The 18,009-nt window shown below is 46.3% G+C and overlaps 1 protein-coding gene across 1 annotated transcript; it reads left to right on the top strand.

The window, feature by feature from the left end:
* Positions 1–3,782: 3,782 nt before the first annotated feature.
* Positions 3,783–6,000, top strand: Rps26 (ribosomal protein S26). Its single transcript, XM_036169843.1, has 4 exons — positions 3,783–3,867; positions 4,108–4,285; positions 4,931–5,061; positions 5,489–6,000. Exons 1-4 carry the CDS (start codon positions 3,865–3,867, stop codon positions 5,522–5,524), a joined length of 348 nt encoding a protein of 115 aa, XP_036025736.1. The 5' UTR covers positions 3,783–3,864; the 3' UTR covers positions 5,525–6,000.
* Positions 6,001–18,009: the final 12,009 nt, after the last annotated feature.

Below are 18,009 nucleotides of genomic sequence, written 5' to 3'. Positions count from 1 at the left end.
GGCAGACTTCATACCACCAGTTCCCCCTTCCGGTGTAGAGGAGTCTAAGACTGAGGGGAACCAGACAAGACCACTGAGGCTGCTGATCTAGCAGAACAGATTGTTTTTGAAACAGGGTCTATGTAGCCTGGCTGGCCTGGAACTCGCAGAGATCTGTCTACCTCTGCTTCCCAAATTCTGGGATTAAAAGTGTGGGCCACCATGACTGGCCGGTATTATTATTTTTTTAGATTATAATTTGATTTCTCCCTTCCCTGTCTTTCCTCCAAAACCTCCCCAGTTTCTTCCCAATTCAGGGTCTCTTTTTTTTTCCTTATAATTTTTGCATATCTATATATATGTATATGTATACGTATATGTATATGAATATATTCCTAGATATAGCCTGGTCAGTCTGTATAATGCTACATGTATGTATGTTTCAGGGCTGACCATTTGGCACTGGACAACTAGCTGGTGTGCTCTTCCCTGGGGAGGACCACCTCTCTGGCTCCTAGCTTTTGATACGGTTCATAGGCATCATAGCTTGGTAGGCCTGGGGGCTGACTTCCTCCTTCGGAAGCTTGAACGGTGCCTTCTGGGACCATGAAAGGTAGTCCTCTGGGTGGAAGCATTCAGGTCAGTTTCAACTCAGGGGTCTCTGGGCCCTGTTTCTGAAGTGCATGCTGTCTTCAGAGGGGTAACCAAGGGCAATGAGAACAGGCTGTATGTTTGGGGGGGGGTCTCTTGGACAGGAGTCTCCTGCCAACAGTTCAAAAGAGGGGTTCTCTTTTTGTTTGGTGTTGGGGATTTTGTTAGGTGGTCTTGGAGGGAGCACCATCATCCCTGAAGAGAAGATTCATTAAATATACATGTGTGTGTGTGTGTGTGTGTGTGTGTGTGTGTGTGTGTAAAAGAAAAATATATGTATAATTTTATACAGGGAGTTGTAGCACAAATTGTTAGAAGGTCTTATTAATAAAAAACAAACCTGGAGCCAGATATTGGGGTGAATGCTGAGAGGTCAGAAAGACAGAACAGGCCAGGGCTTCCTCACCTCGCCAACTTCTCAGCCAATCCTGGTTCCTCAGACTGGAAGCCTTGGTGTCCTCATCTGAATGGGTCTCAGCTGAGCTGCTGCTAAAAGGCTAAAAGCCTAACCAGGCTCTAGTTCCTGGTCCTCATTCCTTATATACCTTTCTGCTTCCTGCCATCACTTCCTGGGATTAAAGGTGTGTGTCACCATGCCTGGCTGTTTCCAGTGTGGTCTTGAACTCACAGGGATCCGGATGGATCTCTGCCTCCAGAATACTAGGAACTAAGGCGTGTGTGCCACCATTTTCTGGCTTCTGTGTCTCTCTAGTGACTGTTCTGTTCTCTGACCCCAGATAAGTTTATTGGGGTGCACAGTATATTGCACACAAAATCACCACATTCCCCCTTTTTCTGTCTAAAATAAAAAAGCTTATAACTAATACAAGAAAAACTATATCCAATAAGTATATACAATATATACAGTCAAGATTACATTAACTATGTCTAGTCCATTAACATATGACAGATTCAGACAAAAAACTCCATTATATATATTAACAATGTCCAGTCCATTAACATTTGACAAATTCAGACAAAAAATTGTATTACTTATCCTATTTAAAACAAGTAGTTCCTTTTTTAAAAAGTAGATTATGTGGTTGCTGGGAATTGAACTCAGGACCTCTGGAAGAGCAGCCAGTGTTCTTAACCTCTGAGCCATCTCTCCAGCCCCCCCACTTTTTGTTTTTCCGAGACAGAGTTTCTCTGTGCAGTATGGTGACTGTCCTGGAACTCACTCTGTATCCCAGGCTGGCCTGAAACTCATAGAGATCCTCCTGGCTCTGCCTCCGGAGTGCTGGGATTAAAGGCGTGCCCCACCAGCTTTTTACTTAGTTCTGGAGACTGAAATTCAGTGTTTAGGCTTGTAGGACTAACCCTTTTACCCTCTGAGCTGCGTGAGTGATTACTCTGGGTTGCCTGTAATTCCAGCACTTGGGAGACTCAAGACAAGAAATTCAAGGTCACACTTGGCTACAAAATGAGTTCAAGACCAGTCTGGACTAAATGTCTATGTTTCAAAATAAAGTGAGAGGGTTGGGGATTTAGCTCAGTGGTAGAGCGCTTGCCTAGCAAGCAGAAGGCCCTGGGTTCGATCCTCCAAAAAAAAAAAAAAAAAAAAAAAAGGAAAAAAAAACAAAACAAAACACCACACACACAAACAAACAAAAATTAATGTATTTGTTGCCGAGCGGTGGTGGCGCACACCTTTAATCCCAGCACTCGGGAGGCAGAGCCAGGTGGATCTCTGTGAGTTCGAGGCCAGCCTGGGCTACAGAGCTAGTCCAGGATGGGCTCCAAAGCTACAGAGAGAAACCCCGTCTCGAAAAACAAAACAAAACAAAAAAGTGAGAATAACTGTACTATCTTATAGACTTGCTTAGTTAAATTGAATTGGTACATACAAAGTACTAACTACAGGGCCTCCCCTGTGCTGATAGGATCTAGGAATAAAAAGGAAAATCAAGGGGCTGGGAAGATGGCTCAGAGGTTAAGAGCACTGGCTGCTCTTCCGGAGGTCCTGAGTTCAAGTCCCAGCACCCACATGGTGGCTCACAACCATCTGTAATGAGATGTGGCGCCCTCTTCTGGCCTGCAGGCATACATAATAAATAACTCTTAAAAAAAAAGGTGTGGGGGGAATTCAAGCAAGGTGTGGTGTCCTACATCTTTGATCTCAGTACTCCCAGCACTTTAATCCTAGAGGGAGGCAGTCTGAGTTCGAATCCAGCCTGGTCTACAGAGTGAGTTCCAGGACAACCAGGACTACACGTAAGAAACTCTGTCTCAAACAAATAAATAGTCCCATCCAAAAAAGAAGAAAAATTGTCTCATTTGAAGCTTTTGTTTTCTTTTTGTTAATTTGTAATTTATGTACATACATTGGTGTTTTGCCTGCATCTGTGTCAGGTTGGATCTCCTGGAACAGGAGTTACAGACAGTTGTGAGCTGTCCGGTGGGTGGTGGGAACCGAACCCGGCACTCTGGGAGAGTGGTGCACTTAACCACTGAGCCATCTCTCCAGTCCTCATTTGAAGCTTTTATTTATTTATTTATTTGTTTTTTCGAGACGGGGTCTCACTGTGTAGCTATGACTATCCTGGATCTCGCTCGGTAGCCCAGGCTGGCCTCGAACTCACAGAGATCCGCCTGCCTCTGCCTCCCGAGTGCTGGGATTAAAGGCGTGCGCCACCACCACCGCCCGGCTTGAAGCTTTTATTTGGGAGGATTAATTTACAAAATGGTTTATTTCCTCCTGGGTCTTCTATTTTTTTACTCCTCCGCCTAGAATCCAATTTCAAAGAAACGAAGTCATGGCGTCTGACGGTGGCGTAGCGCCGCCTTTAGTCTGTCCACTCCAGGTTAGAGACCGCTCGCATTCATACTACAACTCCCACAATGCATCTCTTTAGGCCTCTCGGGACATGGAGTGCGCGTCCAGAGACCGAATTTTGGACGATTTCCGCTCTGGAGACAACGTAAACCGGATGTTATAGTGCCGAGAATTACTTCCTGGTTCGAAACGTATAACATTTTAGTCTTCCGCCAGCTGATTAAATAGTCCCGTTGGTACTCTGCTGCACAGGTAATTTGTAGGGACTTCTTCTCACCGTACGTTCCAGCGGAAACGCTAAATAATTAGGTAAATTTGAGTACAGTAGTTGCTAAGAGTAATTAGAATTACACATCTCTAAGTTGTTTTTTTTTTTCCCCGGCGTGAGCGTAGGAATCTTGTACTATATAAAAGTGGCCGGCGAGGAGCCGGATCCTCTTTCGGGTCTTGGCTCCAAGATGGTGAGTATGGCCGCGTGGTGAGAGCGCGAGGCTGGGCAGGCTGAGCCACGGGCCAGAAGTGGGGACTTGAGAGTCGGCGGCTCCGAGGAGGGAGTGACCGGGGGTCCCTTCCCAGCCCGGGTTTGGCGCGCCTGAGACCTGGAGCTCGCTTTGTCGGGGCTGCGGGCGGTCCCTGGCCGGGAGGGCCGAGGCCGAGCGAGGCGCGGCCCGTCTTTAATAGCACGTCTTCCCCGTATCCAGACCAAGAAAAGGAGGAACAACGGTCGGGCCAAGAAGGGCCGCGGCCACGTGCAGCCCATCCGCTGCACGAACTGCGCCCGGTGCGTGCCCAAAGACAAGGCCATTAAGAAGTTCGTCATCCGGAACATCGTGGAGGCCGCTGCTGTCAGGGACATATCCGAAGCAAGTGTCTTCGACGGTGAGTGAGAGGGAGGCGTGCTGGGCAAGCCCTGCCTGCATCCGGTGCGTCCCATCCCCGTACCTGCCTGCTTGGGACAGGGAGTCCGAGGAAGCTGTAAGAGACATCTGATGAACGCAGTTCGTTAAACTGCTTTCAGAACTTAAGTCCGAGTTGTAAATAAGGCAGAGTGCAGGCGGTTTGTGGGTTTCCATTTTCGGCTGTTTCTGGAACTCACAGCAGAAGTCCGCCGGCCTCTGCCTCCCGAGTGCTGGGATTAAAAGCATGTGCCACAACGCTTGGCCGGTTGGTTTTTGGTTTGTTTTTTAGTGAGAATGGTAGGCGTTGAGCTTTCTCCTCCCCAGCTGACTGTGTGACCCGCTCTGGGTTTTATTCCTTAGCCTTTTGAATGGCAGCATCTCATCCAAGAGCTGGGCCTTTAATTCAGTGTCTGTAGGCTGTGATAGGTGTTTCCATGGTGGCGGGTGGGTTTGGTTTGCAGGGGGGGTTGTTCGTTCAGTCTCAGGCTGCTGAATGGTTGCTTTTGGTAGGGAAGGTTTTGTGGAGGTGCCTGTATTTAGAGTTGGTTCAGATAATTTTGGCCGGTAGAGTAAGAGGGAAGAGTGAGAAGTGGACATCTGTCTAAACTGCTTCTGTGTTGGTCAGCGTACGTGCTTCCCAAGCTCTACGTCAAGCTGCACTACTGCGTGAGCTGTGCTATTCACAGCAAGGTAGTCAGGAATCGATCCCGAGAAGCCCGCAAGGACCGCACACCCCCACCACGATTTAGACCTGCTGTAAGTAAATCTTGCTTGTTTTTCCTTGAGACATGAGGTCCTAACCAGAAAAGTACCCGCTTCAGGCTTAGTGTGCTATGATAGATGTAACCTACTTTAAAATGTTGGCCTTTTCAAGAGTTGCTAGGCTGTTTGCAGTGGCATAGTATGGTGCCTGTCACGAATTTGTTTATAGTCTGAAACCGTGGTTAGTGGTGATGGGAGGTTGGGTTCTTTGGGTTTTGTGATGCTGGGGACCACCACATCTAGGTCTTCAGCTTGCTACTGGTGAGTGCTCTGCCGTTCGTGGTGGGCAGGTTTGGGTTTTTATTTTTCACGTGGTTTCACTATGGCCTTAGCTAACCTAGGGTTCTTCTGTCTCTGGGGTGCTGGAATTAAGTAGGCTACCTCACCAGGCTTAAATACCTTCTTGTCATCTGTTTTTCAGGGTGCTGCTCCACGACCTCCACCAAAGCCCATGTAAAGAGATGGCTTCATAAAGACAGAAGGAAAAACACCTTAGAAAAATAAAATGGGACTTACACTTTTTGAATGTGTCTGTGCCAGGTGTGAATTGTGTGTGTTATTTCATTTTCTGTGTGCTTCTGGAGACTGACTGTAAGGCAGAACAAAGCTGGTGTTGTTTTAGGCTCTGTGTACCTTATTCTTTGAGGTAGTCTCTGCAGGCTAACCAGCTGGTGAGCTAGCTCCAGGGTCCTGTTTACACGTGAACCAAGCTCAACCTTTTTACGTGGATTCTGGAGGGTGAACTGGGTCAGCCAAGATTGTCATATTCCTGGAAATAAAGGGAGGGCACTCACTGTGGCTTCTAGCCCTGCAGACTATAATTTGGTCATAGAACGCCAGATTTTGAGCCAGTCTTTGTATTGAGATCAGATCTTTTGCTGGCTTTGAACTTATATGCTTCTGATTAATAAAGATGTATGTCAGCCATACCCAGCCAAGTTGACCAGTTGAGTTTTTCTGAAAGCTAAGCCAGTTAGTACCTTGGGCTGAAGAATGATTTGTAAATAACAGCTGCAAGAAAAGACAGTGTAGTGTTTCGAGGACTTGGAGGTGATCCTGTTTGCAAAAACCTTTTATCACACATTGAAGGCAAAGCTGTTGACAGCTCGATAGAAAATCAAGCTAAGAATTCAAGGTTGGAGTTTGTCCATGTTTGTGACATGGTCGCCCCCTAGATCTATGGGTTTGAGGTAAGGTCTCCTAGCTAGCCTAGGCTGTCCTTGGTGGGTTTGGTGCTAGGATTACAGTTGTGAGTCCCTGCACCTTCAAGATCTTTACCTCTTTCTCATTGGTGGCTTTAGCTCGGCCCATGAGGTGGTGTGGAGGACAGCTGACATCAAGGGCTTAGCATTAATTAGTGGTGGCGCACACCCTTGATCTCAGAACTTGAGACAGGCAGGCGAATCTCAGGACAACCTGGTCCTCAAAGCCAGTTCCAGGACTTACACAGAGAAACCCTGTCTGGGGGGCGGGATTAGTGGCGCTGGAGAGATGGTGTTAAAGAGTACTTGTTTGGATTCGGTTCTAGTACCCACGTGGAGGTTCACGGCTATCCCCAACCCTATTTCCAAGGGTTCCAGTACCTTTCTTTGACCTGTGAGGTTACCAGTCACACCTGTGATGTGAAGTGCTGTACACCTTTGAGGAGGTGAAGGCAGGAGTTCAAGGAACACCAGTCTGGTCTACAGAGCTAGTTCCAGGACAGCTAGGGCTACGCAGAGAAACCCTGTCTCGGGGAAAAATAAAATCACTGGCCATTCTTTCAGAGAACCTGGTTTTGGTTCCTTGCACATACATGGCAGCTCATAGCTATGACTGGTTCTGGGGGATCAAAGATCTTTAAAAAGGTAGTCTGGTGGTTCTATTTTTACTTTTTGCTTTGATAGTCCAAAACTCACTTGTTATCTGAGCATTTGGGAGCAAGACTGACCCGAAGCAGGCTCTGGAGTTAACCTATCCCATTCAGCCAAAGCCAGTTGCAAGTTAATCCTTGACTTGCAATGCAACCCAGACATCAATTGCCACCTCTGGGAAGGTCACCTAGAATACAGGCATCCATTGCCTACTTGAAAAAGGATAGTCATGCTGTCAGAATGTGGCCTACAGTTCTTTGTGTGGATGTGGGTGCTGGTTCCTTCAGAGGCCTTGGAACTTGAGGAGCAGATGGCTGTGTGATAGCTTATGTGGGTGCTGGGAGTTGAACCCGGCTCATTTGTAAGCAGTCTCCAGCCCTCCCTTCAGATGTTTGATCAAAGCTAGCAGCCCACTGTAGTGGACATAGGAAGCAGGGGCTGGGCATGGTCGCACACACCTGTAATCCTAGCATTCTGGAGGTGGAAGTAGGAGAATCGGATTAAGACCAGGTACACCAAAACCTGTTGCTTTTGTTTTTAAGCTAGCTGGAAGGTTGGGGCTATACTTCAGGTAGTAGAGCTTACCTAGTATCTTAGGGTTCCTTTTGCTGTGACAAGACACTGCCAGCAGCAGCTTGGGAAGGAAAGAGCTCATTTTACTTCCAGGTTATTACCATCACTAAGGGAGGTAAGGCAGGAAGCAGAAGCTATGGAGGAGAGCTGTTTTACTGGTGTGCTCCCCAAGGCTTGCTCAGCCCCCATAGCCTCCAGGACCTCAGGGGTCTTCCTAGATCAACCATCAATTTTAAAAAATGCACCACAGGCCAGTCTGGTGGGAGCGTTTTGTCTATTGAGGTTCCTCTTCCCAAATGACTCCAGCTCGTGTGAAGTTAATAAAACTAACCAGGGTGTTTGGGGATTTAGCTCAGGGGTGCGCAAGGCCCTGGGTTCGGTCCTCCACTCTGGAAAAAAAAAAAAACAAAAAAAACCTAACCGGTATACCTACTGTGCAGAAAGGTCTGGGTCCTATCCCCAGCATAGCACAATCCAGGTGTGGTGCTATGCTCTAATTCCAACACTTAGGAGATAGGTACAGAAAGGTCGAGATTCCAGTGTCATCATCAGCTACATAATGAGTTCAAGACCAGCCTGAGATACATGAGACCCTCTCACAATAATTGAAAAAAACAAAACTTTTTAACTGATTGGAACCAATAGTGGTTGTAGCCTCCACTGGTGACCTACTTCTGCTAATCAAGCTGCTCTTTTTTTTTTTTTTTTTTTTTTTTTTTGCCAGAGCTGAGGACCAAACCCAGGGCCTTGTGCTTGCTAGGCAAGTGCTCTACCACTGAGCTAAATCCCCAACCCCCAAGCTGCTTCTTAAAGCTCCCAACTCGGGGCCAGGCGGTGGTGGCACACGCCTTTAATCCCAGCCCTCAAGAAGCAGAGGCAGGTGGACCTCGGTGAGTTCAAGGCCAGCCTGGTTTACAGAGCGAGTTCCAGGACAGAATCCAAAACTACAGAGAAACCCTGTCTCTAAAAGCAAACAAACAAAAAAAGCTCCCAACTCCTTAAAGGCCTCTAAAATTGTGCCACACATATGACCAAGCATTCAAGACCCATGCCTGTGAGGGTTGGTTCAGATTAGAATGAGCATGTATCCACCACAGCTTACCTCCACAACTATTTTTAACATACATTTATTTATTATGTACACAGTTGTGTCTGCACATATCCCTGCAGGCCAGAAGAGGGCATCAGATCTCATTACAGATGGTTATGAGCCACTGTGTGGTTGCTGGGAATTGAACTCAGGACCTTTGGAAGAGTAAACAGTGCTCTTAACCGCTGAGCCATCTCTCTAGCCCCTTAACGTACATTTTTTTTAGTTTTCTGAGCATGGGTGTTTTGCCTGCATGTGTTTTTGTGCACCACGTGTGTGCCTATTAGAGATCAGAAGGAGTCAGATCTGGAACTGGATTTAGGGATAGTTGTGGACTACAATGTGGGTGCTGGGAGCTGAATTTCTTGCAAGGACAAGAAGTCTGAGTCATCTCTCTGCCCCTCGCCTTTAAATTTTTCTATTATATTTATTTATTTAATGTGTGTGTATGTGTGTGGTCATCAGGCCTGATGGCATGCACCCTTATCTTGTTGCCTCCCAAAGTCTATTCTTGCAGTTACCATCAGGGATATGGATATATCCATTTAATGTATTATGGAGTTGTGACCCCTGAGGAAAGACCATAGACTCAATAAAATGAAAGATTTATTCATTAGCTACCATCAGGACGATAATATCCTTGAAGCCCCATCTCAGACATGTCATGAAGAAGGGGTGGAAAACCCCAAGGAGACCTTCTGTCAAGTAGTTGAAGAAACTCAAAACAGTTTATGGGAATCTGCACAAGCAAGTTACAGAAGCCACAAAAGCCGTTAATCATAACAAGTTATATAGTCACAGCTGTACATACTTGGGTGGGGTCACTGAGTCAGGGTTACCGGAAGCTTATCTTCCAGGGACTGGAATCGGAGACAAACAGCTAATGGGTACCAAGATGGACGCCTGGTATAAAATGGAGCTTTTTTTTTTTTTTTTTTGGAGCTGAGGATCGAACCCAAGGCCTTGCTCTTGCTAGGCAAGCGCTCTACCGCTGAGCTAAATCCCCAACCCCATTTTTTTTTTAATGATTTATTTATTATGTACACAGTGTTCTGTCTGCACATATCCCTGCAGGCCAGAAGAATGCGCCAGATCTCATTACAGATGGTTGTGAGTCACCATGTGGTTGCTGGGAACTGAACTCAGGACCTCTGGAAGAGCAGCTAGTGCTCCCAACCGCTGAGTCATCTCTCCAGCCCAAAAATGGAGCCTCTTTAGCCATCAAATGATTTAAGCTAATGAGTCTTATCAAAGTAGGACTCAACATAGGTGAGTGAACTGGAACTAGAATATAAATGTATTTGTTCAATAATTTTTTAAATTTTATTTTATATGTGTGGGTGTTTTGCCTGCGGGTTAAGTCTGTGCACCACACACATGCAGTGCCCATGGAGGCCAGAAGAGGGCACCAGATCCCCTGGAACTGGATTTACAGCCGGTGTTTGAGACTCAGTATGGTTACTAGACACGGGAACCTGGGAACTCCGGAAGAACAGCCAGTGCTGTTAGCTGCTGAGCCATCTCTCCAGCCTTGTTCAATAAATACTCATTTCCTATATACTTGAGACTTTCTTTAGAGTCCGAGTCCTTTGTTACATAAAGCCAACTGGTTAAGCATCTAAAAGATCCAGATGTGGTGGCACACCCCTTTAATCCCAGTACACAGGAGGCGAAGACAGATGAGTCTCTGTGAGTTTGAGGCCAGCCTGGTCTACAGAGCAAGTTCCAGGACAGCCAGGGCTTCACAGAGAAACCCTGTCTGGAAAAAACAACAGCAAAGAAGATTTTATTTTCATTCATGTTCATGAATGAGTGTAAGTATGCCATGTGTGTGGAGGTCGCTAAAGAGGGCAGAAGTCCCCTAGAACTGTGCTGGAAACGAAACTCAGGTCCTCCAGATAGCAGTACCCGCTCTTAATGGATGAGCCATCTCTCCAGCCCCTTTGCTTGTGGTGCATACATGGTCCCTTGTAGCCTAGGTCGCCTCACTCGCCAGGGTGACCTTGAATTTCTGATCCTCTTCAGTGCCTGGATTGCAGGCACATGTGACCACACCTGTGGTGCTGGGGATGGAACCTGGGGCCTCATGCTCGCAAGCATGCACTCTACCAACTGAAGCACGTCTAACAGCTCCACCAGGGTAGCATCTGTCACACACACACACACACACACACACACACACCCCTCGTCAGGTTTGTTCTTTGTGAGTCTGGCCTGGAATTCAGAGATCCCCCTCTTCCTCTTCCTTCTGCCTTCCCAGGGCTGGGATCAAGGTGTGTGCCACCACGCCCATTCCCAGGGTAGCCACTGCTTCTAACAGAAAGAAAATTACCTATTTTTATGTGTGTGTTTTGATTGCATGTATGTATGTGCCCCATGTGCATGCCTGGTGATTGTGGGCATCAGGAGAGGGCCTTGGATCTATTGGGAATGGAATGAATGACTGATGGTTGTGAGCCACCATGTAGGTACATGGGAAATTGAACCCAGGTCCTATAAAGGAGCAGCCAGTGCCCTAACCACTGAGCAATCTCCACAGCCATGGTGACACCCCCCCCCCCCCCCCGACAGGGTTTCTCTGTGTAGTTTTGTGCCTGTCATGGATCCCACTCTGTAGCCCAGGCTGGCCTGGAACTCACAGAGATCCACCTGGCTCTGCCTCCTGAGTGCTGGGATTAAAGGCGTGCGCCACCACCGCCCAGCTCATGATGATTTTTTTGTTGGTTTGTTTTTTTATTTTAGATTTTATTTATTTTTTTTTATTACTACATATACAGAAGAGGGCGCCAGATCTCATTACAGATGGTTGTGAACCACCATGTGGTAGCTGGGAATTGAACTCAGGACCTCTGGAAGAGCAGTCGGTACTCTTAACCTCTGAGCCATCTCTCCAGCCCTGTGTTGGTTTTGTTTGTTTGTTTGTTTGTTTGTTTTCATTGGTTTTTCTATGTACTACTGATGATGTTTAATCATAAACCTAAAAAATACAAAGGAAAGTTAGAAATAGTGGTGCACACCTGTAATCCCAAAATTTACCAAGTGGAAATGTATAATCTGGAGTTCAAGATCATCCTGAAGCTGGGCAGTGGTGGCGCACACCTTTAATTTCAGCACTGGGGAGGCAGAGGCAGGTGGATCTCTGTGAGTTCAAGGCCAGCCTGGTCTACAGAGTGAGTTTCAGAAAAGGTGCAAAGCTACACAGAGAAACCCTGTCTCGAAAAACAAAAACAAAAAGACCATCCTGAGGTACATAGGGAGTTCCAGGCAAAGCTTTATGAGTCCCTGTCTCAAATACCACCACTCCCCCAAAAAAGGGGTGGGTAAAAGCAAACAAACCATTTGGATGAATGAGAAAAGACCTTTCCAGCGTTGGAAGTGATAGACAAGGTATCTGAGGCAGGAACATGCCTACCAAGCTGGTATATCCCAGAGAGCAAGGCTGGCAGTGGCAGAATTGAACTGAGCTGGTGGAATAATTCAGGTTTATGATCCTTTATCTTTGGGGCCTTGTTTGCTTTGTTGTGATTTTCAAGCCTACAGCAGTAATATAGTGCATATTTACTTAATATATAACATCCTAAAAGGGATTTGGAACAGCAACGAGGATCAAGCTTACTATTTCTGCTGCAAAATACAAGAAAATACAAAGAAATAAAGTATATAGGGCTGGAGAGATGGCTCGGAGGTTAAGAGCACTGACTGTTCTTCCAGAGGTTTTGAGCTCAATTCCCAGCAACCACATGGTGGCTCACAACCATCTGTAATGAGATCTGACACTCTCTTCTGTATACATAATAAATAAATAAATCTAAAGAAAAAAGAAAAAGAAATAAAGTATATAAGCCAGATGTGGTGGTGCACTTCTGTGATCCCGGCACTTTGGACGAAAAGATGTGATGATTGCCGCAAGTTAGAAACCAGCCTAGGTGGTGATATAGTGAGTTCCAGGCTAAGTTACATAGGGAGACCCTGCTCATCCCTGAAGGTCAGCAAGGGCCACGTGAAGAGACCCTATCTCTAAACAGGCCTCTGTAACCCCACAGACCTGTAACCCCAACACTTGGTAAATGGAAGCAGGAGGATCAGGAATTCAAGCCATCTCAGCTTCATAGGCTGAGGACAATCTGGGCTACACAAGACCTTGTCTTAAAACAACAATAATAAACAGCGGCAGTAATTCATTGAAGAGGTTTTTGTTGTTGTTTACTTTCGAGACAGGGTTTCTCTGTAGCTTCGGAGCCTGTCCTGGAACTCACTTTGTAGACCAGGCTGGCTTCGAACTCACAGAGATTCGCCTGCCTCTGCCTCCCGAGTGCTGGGATTACAGGCGTGTGCCACCTAGCAAGCGCTCTACCACTGAGCTAAATCCCCAACTCCTGTTTTTTGTTTTGTTTTGTTTTTTGTTTTTGTTTTGTTTTGTTTTAATAGTGCTTTGGACAAAGCCTTGTACATACTAGGCAAGTGCCCTATCACTAAATTACATCTCCAACCCTTTGGTTTTACAATCCAGTCTTACAGCGTAGCTCACTGGCTTTGAACTTGCTGTATAGCCTAGGGTGGCCTCCAATTGGCAATCATCCTGCCCTTATCTCACAAATGCTGGAGTGCACCACCATGCGTAGGATTTGAAGCGTTCTGGGTCACAGAGCAATACAAAAGGTGGTACATACATAAAGTTTGGGAAGTACTCATCTAGCATTTCAGAGGGGCTGTAGTACAATAAAAATAATATCGTGCATGCCTTTAATCCCAGCACTCAGAGGCAGGCAGATCTGAGTTCGAGGCCAGCCTGGTTTACAGAGTGAGTTCCAGGACAGCCAGGACTGCACAGAGAAACCCTGTCTCAAAATAAAAAATAAACTCTCTTCATACAATCTATTTTGATTCTATTCCTTCTCCTCCCCCATATGTCTTCCTCTTCTTTTTGATAGAGTCTCACTGTATACTTCTGGCTGGCCTGGAACTCAAGATCCTCCTGCCTCTCCTCAATGCCTTCCAAGAGCTGGGGTTAAAGGTGCATACCGCTGATACACCCAACCTTTTGTTTTTTGTTTTGTTTTGTTTTGTTTTGAGATAGCATCACACATAGCCCAGGCTGGCTCAAACTCTCAACGTACCTGAGATCGACCTTGAACTCCTGACCCTGCTTCCTCTACCATCCTAGTGTGGAATTCTAGGTATGCAACACCAAGGCCAACTCAAAAAGTTGATTTTTAAAGATGTGCCTCCTGGTTTTGCTAGCTCTAGCATCCAGCCCTCAGGGTGGTGGGTGGGGAGGAGGAAATAGGATCAGTTCAGTCATTCTCCATCCTTGGATACACGGTATGTTCAAGACCAGCTTGTGCTACAGAAGACCGTGTCTCAAAGCAAACAAAATCAACCAACACTTAGGGTTGGAACATAGCTCAATGGCAGACCACATGCTTCTTATGCACGAGGCCCTGGGTTTGATCCTTAGCACTCTTATAGACAAAAACAAAACAAACTCCAACCATTTATGGTTTTGAGGTTACCTCAGCAGTGAAGTGCATGCTTAGCATGTGAGGTCCTGAGCTTAACCCTTAGCATTCTACTCCCTGCCTCCCCAGAAGATTAATATTTTAACAGCTTTATTGAGTATAATCTATAGTACAGGGATTGGTGCTGAACACCTGTAAGCCTAGTATGAGAGAGAAAGAGAGAGAGAAATAATCAAAGTGTACAGGGGAGTGGGGACCTTAAGATGACTCACATGTTCCTCAGCACGCCAGACAAACGTAGGTGCAACCATACAATGGGATCCTACTGAGCAATTAAAGGAGCCAATGTTTAATATATGCAACATGCACTCTGTGATGCTGGGCAAAAAATTATACCCTGTAGGATTCCATTTACCCGAGAAAAGGCAAGGTATTCTATAACAACGGGAACTAGACTGTGGTGTCTAGGAACCGTAGGAGTGACAGCATGGGGTATTATAAGAGCCGATTCTGGGGAGACCTACACCTTCATCTTGAATACGGCGGGGGGTTTCATGGGTATACACATAGACCAAAATTTTTTGGCTGAGTACCTATAATCCCAACACTTGGAATGCTGAGGCAGGAGGATTACTGAGAGCTTGAGGTCAGTCTGAGCTACATAAGGAGCTCCAGGCCAACTTCGGTTACAAAATATTGACCCTGCCGAAATAAAGGGTACCTGTCCCAAGACTACCTGAGTACCATCCCTGGACTCACGTGGTGGAAGGAGCAAGCCCAGCCGCCTTTCCAGTACCTGATGGTTTATTCTGTGTGTGGGTGTGGGCACGCGTGCATGTGCTGTGTATGCTGTGTGTGTGTGTGTGTGTGTGTGTGTGCATGTGCTGTGTGGGTGTGCGTGTGCGTGCGTGTGCGTGTGTGTGTGCGTGCATGTGCTGTGTGTGTGTGCGTGTGTGTGTGCGTGTGCATGTGCTGTGTGTGTGTGTGCGTGTGCGTGCGTGTGCGTGTGCGTGTGCGTGCATGTGCTGTGTGTGTGTGCGTGTGCGTGTGTGTGTGCGTGTGCGTGTGTGTGTGCGTGCGTGTGCGTGTGCGTGCATGTGCTGTGTGTGCGTGCATGTGCTGTGTGTGTGTGCGTGTGCGTGTGCGTGTGTGTGTGTGTGTGTGTGTGTGTGTGCGCGCGCACGCGCGCGCCATACACATCTAAGGAGGTCAGATGACAGCTTGCAGGAATTAGTTCTCTCCTTCCACCATGTGGGTTCTTGAACTTGGATTGTCAGGCTTCTTGGCAAGGACCTTACCTACTGTGCCGTCTTGCTGAACCTATTTATTTATTTATTTGTTTTTTCAAGACAGGGTTTCTCTATGTAGCCCTGGCTGTCGTCCTGGAACTCATGCTGTAGACCAGGCTGGCCTTGAATTCACAGAGATCCACCTGGCTCTGCCTCCTGAGTGCTGGGATTGTGTGTGTGTCACCATGCCTGGCTATTTTTATTTTTGAAAGTGTCTTATGTAGCCTCTGCTGGTTTTGAACTCAATATGTAGCTCAGGATGGCCTTGAACTTTTGATCTTCCTGCCTTCAATTTCTACTGTTTTTTTTTTTCCATGTGCATCAGTGTTTTGTTTGCATGTGTGTCTGTGTGAGGATGTCATATCCTCTGGGACTGGAGTTACAGACAGTTGTGAGCTGCCATGTGGTTGCTGGGAATTGAACTCAGGACCTCTGGAGGAGCAGCCAGTGCTCTAAACCTCTGAGCCATCTCTCCAGCCCCACTTTCTATTTCTGTGTTTAATCCATATTAAAATCTTTCCTTAATAAACTTCACATTTGGAGCTAGGGATACAGCTCAGTTTATAGAGTGCTTGCCTAGCACAAAATTCAGTCACATTGTGTAAAACCAGACATGGCCATCTCACTCTCAGAAGAGAGACAGAAGGATCGGAAATTCAAGGATATTCTCTCCTACTTGCTATTTCAAAGCCAGTCTTGGCTACACTACACTTTTAAAACAAAACAAAACACTCACACAGCTGGGCATGGTTGGCACATGCCTTTAATCTCAGGATGTGGGAGGCAGAGGCAGGCAGATTCTGGGAGTTCAATCCAGCCTAGTCAACGTAACGAGTTCCAGGATAGCCAGCGCTACACAGAGAAGCCATATCTCAAAAGCCAAAATAACAACATACACACAACCCCCTCTCCAAATAAACCTATAACATTGCTTCACACTGAAACAAAACAAAACAATAACAAAAACCCTGTTATTCCTCTATTGAAATATCTTTACATCTAAGTAATACAGTGGCTCAGTTGGTAAAGTGCTCCCTTGGCAACCTGAGTATCTGAGTTCAAGCCCCAGAACCCATGTAAACATGCCAGCACAGTGACACACACTTGTAATCCCAGCAATGGAAAGATGGCTCCAAGGTTAAATGCACTTGCCTTAGCCGGAGTTCGGTTCCCAGCAACAACATCAGGCCAACATCTCTAACTCTATCCAGTTCCAGGGAACCCCACAACCTCTTCTGGCCTCCTTGAGCGGCACACAAGCGGCACACATTAACCCATGCAGATGCACACGCACATACTCAAAATAAATAATAAAGTAGATAAATATATCTCAGCGGTTTAATTATTTTAAATTAGTTAATTTATTTAACTTTATTTTATGTGCATTGGTGTGAAGGTGTCAGATCCGCTGGAACTGGAGTTACAGACAGTTGTGAGCCTCCATGTGGTTGCTGGGAATTGAACTCAGGACCTCTGAAAGAGGAGCCAGTGCTCTTAACCTCTGAGCCATCTCTCCAGGCCCTTAAATTAGTTCTTTTTTGGTTTTTCGAGACAGGGTTTCTCTGTAGTATTGGAGGCTGTCCTGGACTAGCTCTGTAGACCAGGCTGGCCTCAAACTCACAGAGATCCACCTGCCTCTGCCTCCCGAGTGCTGGGATTACAGGAGTGCGCCACCACCGCCTGGCAAATTATTTCTTATTATTGTGTGTGCCTGCATGTTGTATTTGAGACAGTGAGGCATACTGTGAAGGTCAGAGAACAATTTTTGGGAGTAAGTTCTCTCCTTCCATCTTTTTCTTTTTTTTTTTTTTTTTTAGCTGAGGATCGAACCCAGGACCTTGCGCTTGCTAGGCAAGTGCTTACCACTGAGCTAAATCCCCAACCCTTCCATCTTTTCATGGATTCCATTTGTTTGTTTGTTTGTTTGTTTCTGTGTAGCCCTGGCTGTTCTGGAACTTGCTCTGTAGATCAGGCTGGCCTCAAACTCAGAGATCTGCCTGCCTCCACCTGGGATTAAAGGCATATACAATTCTTTAATAGGAAGGGCTCTTGGGAACAATATTCTCAGAGCTCCTGCACATCTATAACAGTTTGTCTGTGCTCATTATGGTTGAAGGTTAATTCTGCTCTGGCTCATACACTCTTCCTTGAGTATTTAAAATATGTCAACTCTGTTTTCTTCTGACATCAAACATCGATGTCAAAGTCTGGCAGGGCTTTGGTAGCACATGCCCAGCACCTGAACACAAGAAGCTGAAGCAAGGTTGGAGAGGTGGCTCAGCGGTTCAGAGCACTTGCTGCTCCTGCAGAGGACCTGGGTTCGGTTGTCAGCACCTACATTAATTCCAGTTCTAGGGGATCTAATATCCTCTTCTAGCCTCTTTGGGCATACAAGTGTTGCACAGAGAAGCAGACACATACACAGAAATATAAATGAAAAACAACCAAATATTTGAGGCAACAAGATGGCTTAGTAGTTAAAGGCACTTGCCACCAAAATGTGATGACCTAATTTTGATTGATACATGGGTTCCACACAGTGGAAGAAGAAACCAACTCTTGCAAATTGTCCTCTGACCTCCACACATACACTGTAGCACAAACACTCCCACACCCACTCACCCACTGGCCCCGCCTCTACACACCCATACAAATAGATAAAGGTAATCTTGTTTGTT

This window comes from Onychomys torridus, chromosome 20 (assembly GCF_903995425.1).
Source record: "Onychomys torridus chromosome 20, mOncTor1.1, whole genome shotgun sequence".
Classification (NCBI taxonomy): domain Eukaryota; kingdom Metazoa; phylum Chordata; class Mammalia; order Rodentia; family Cricetidae; genus Onychomys; species Onychomys torridus.
The sequence above is the reverse complement of the archived record's forward strand: the minus strand, read 5'-3'. Positions and strand labels throughout refer to the sequence as shown.

What these genes read in the sequence shown, in the direction of transcription:
- Rps26 (XM_036169843.1), top strand. An exon ending in CGAAGCAAGTGTCTTCGACG is followed by an intron (nt 4,286 to 4,930) that starts GTGAGTGAGAGG and finishes TGTGTTGGTCAG; the next exon opens with CGTACGTGCTTCCCAAGCTC. An exon ending in CACCACGATTTAGACCTGCT is followed by an intron (nt 5,062 to 5,488) that starts GTAAGTAAATCT and finishes TCTGTTTTTCAG; the next exon opens with GGTGCTGCTCCACGACCTCC.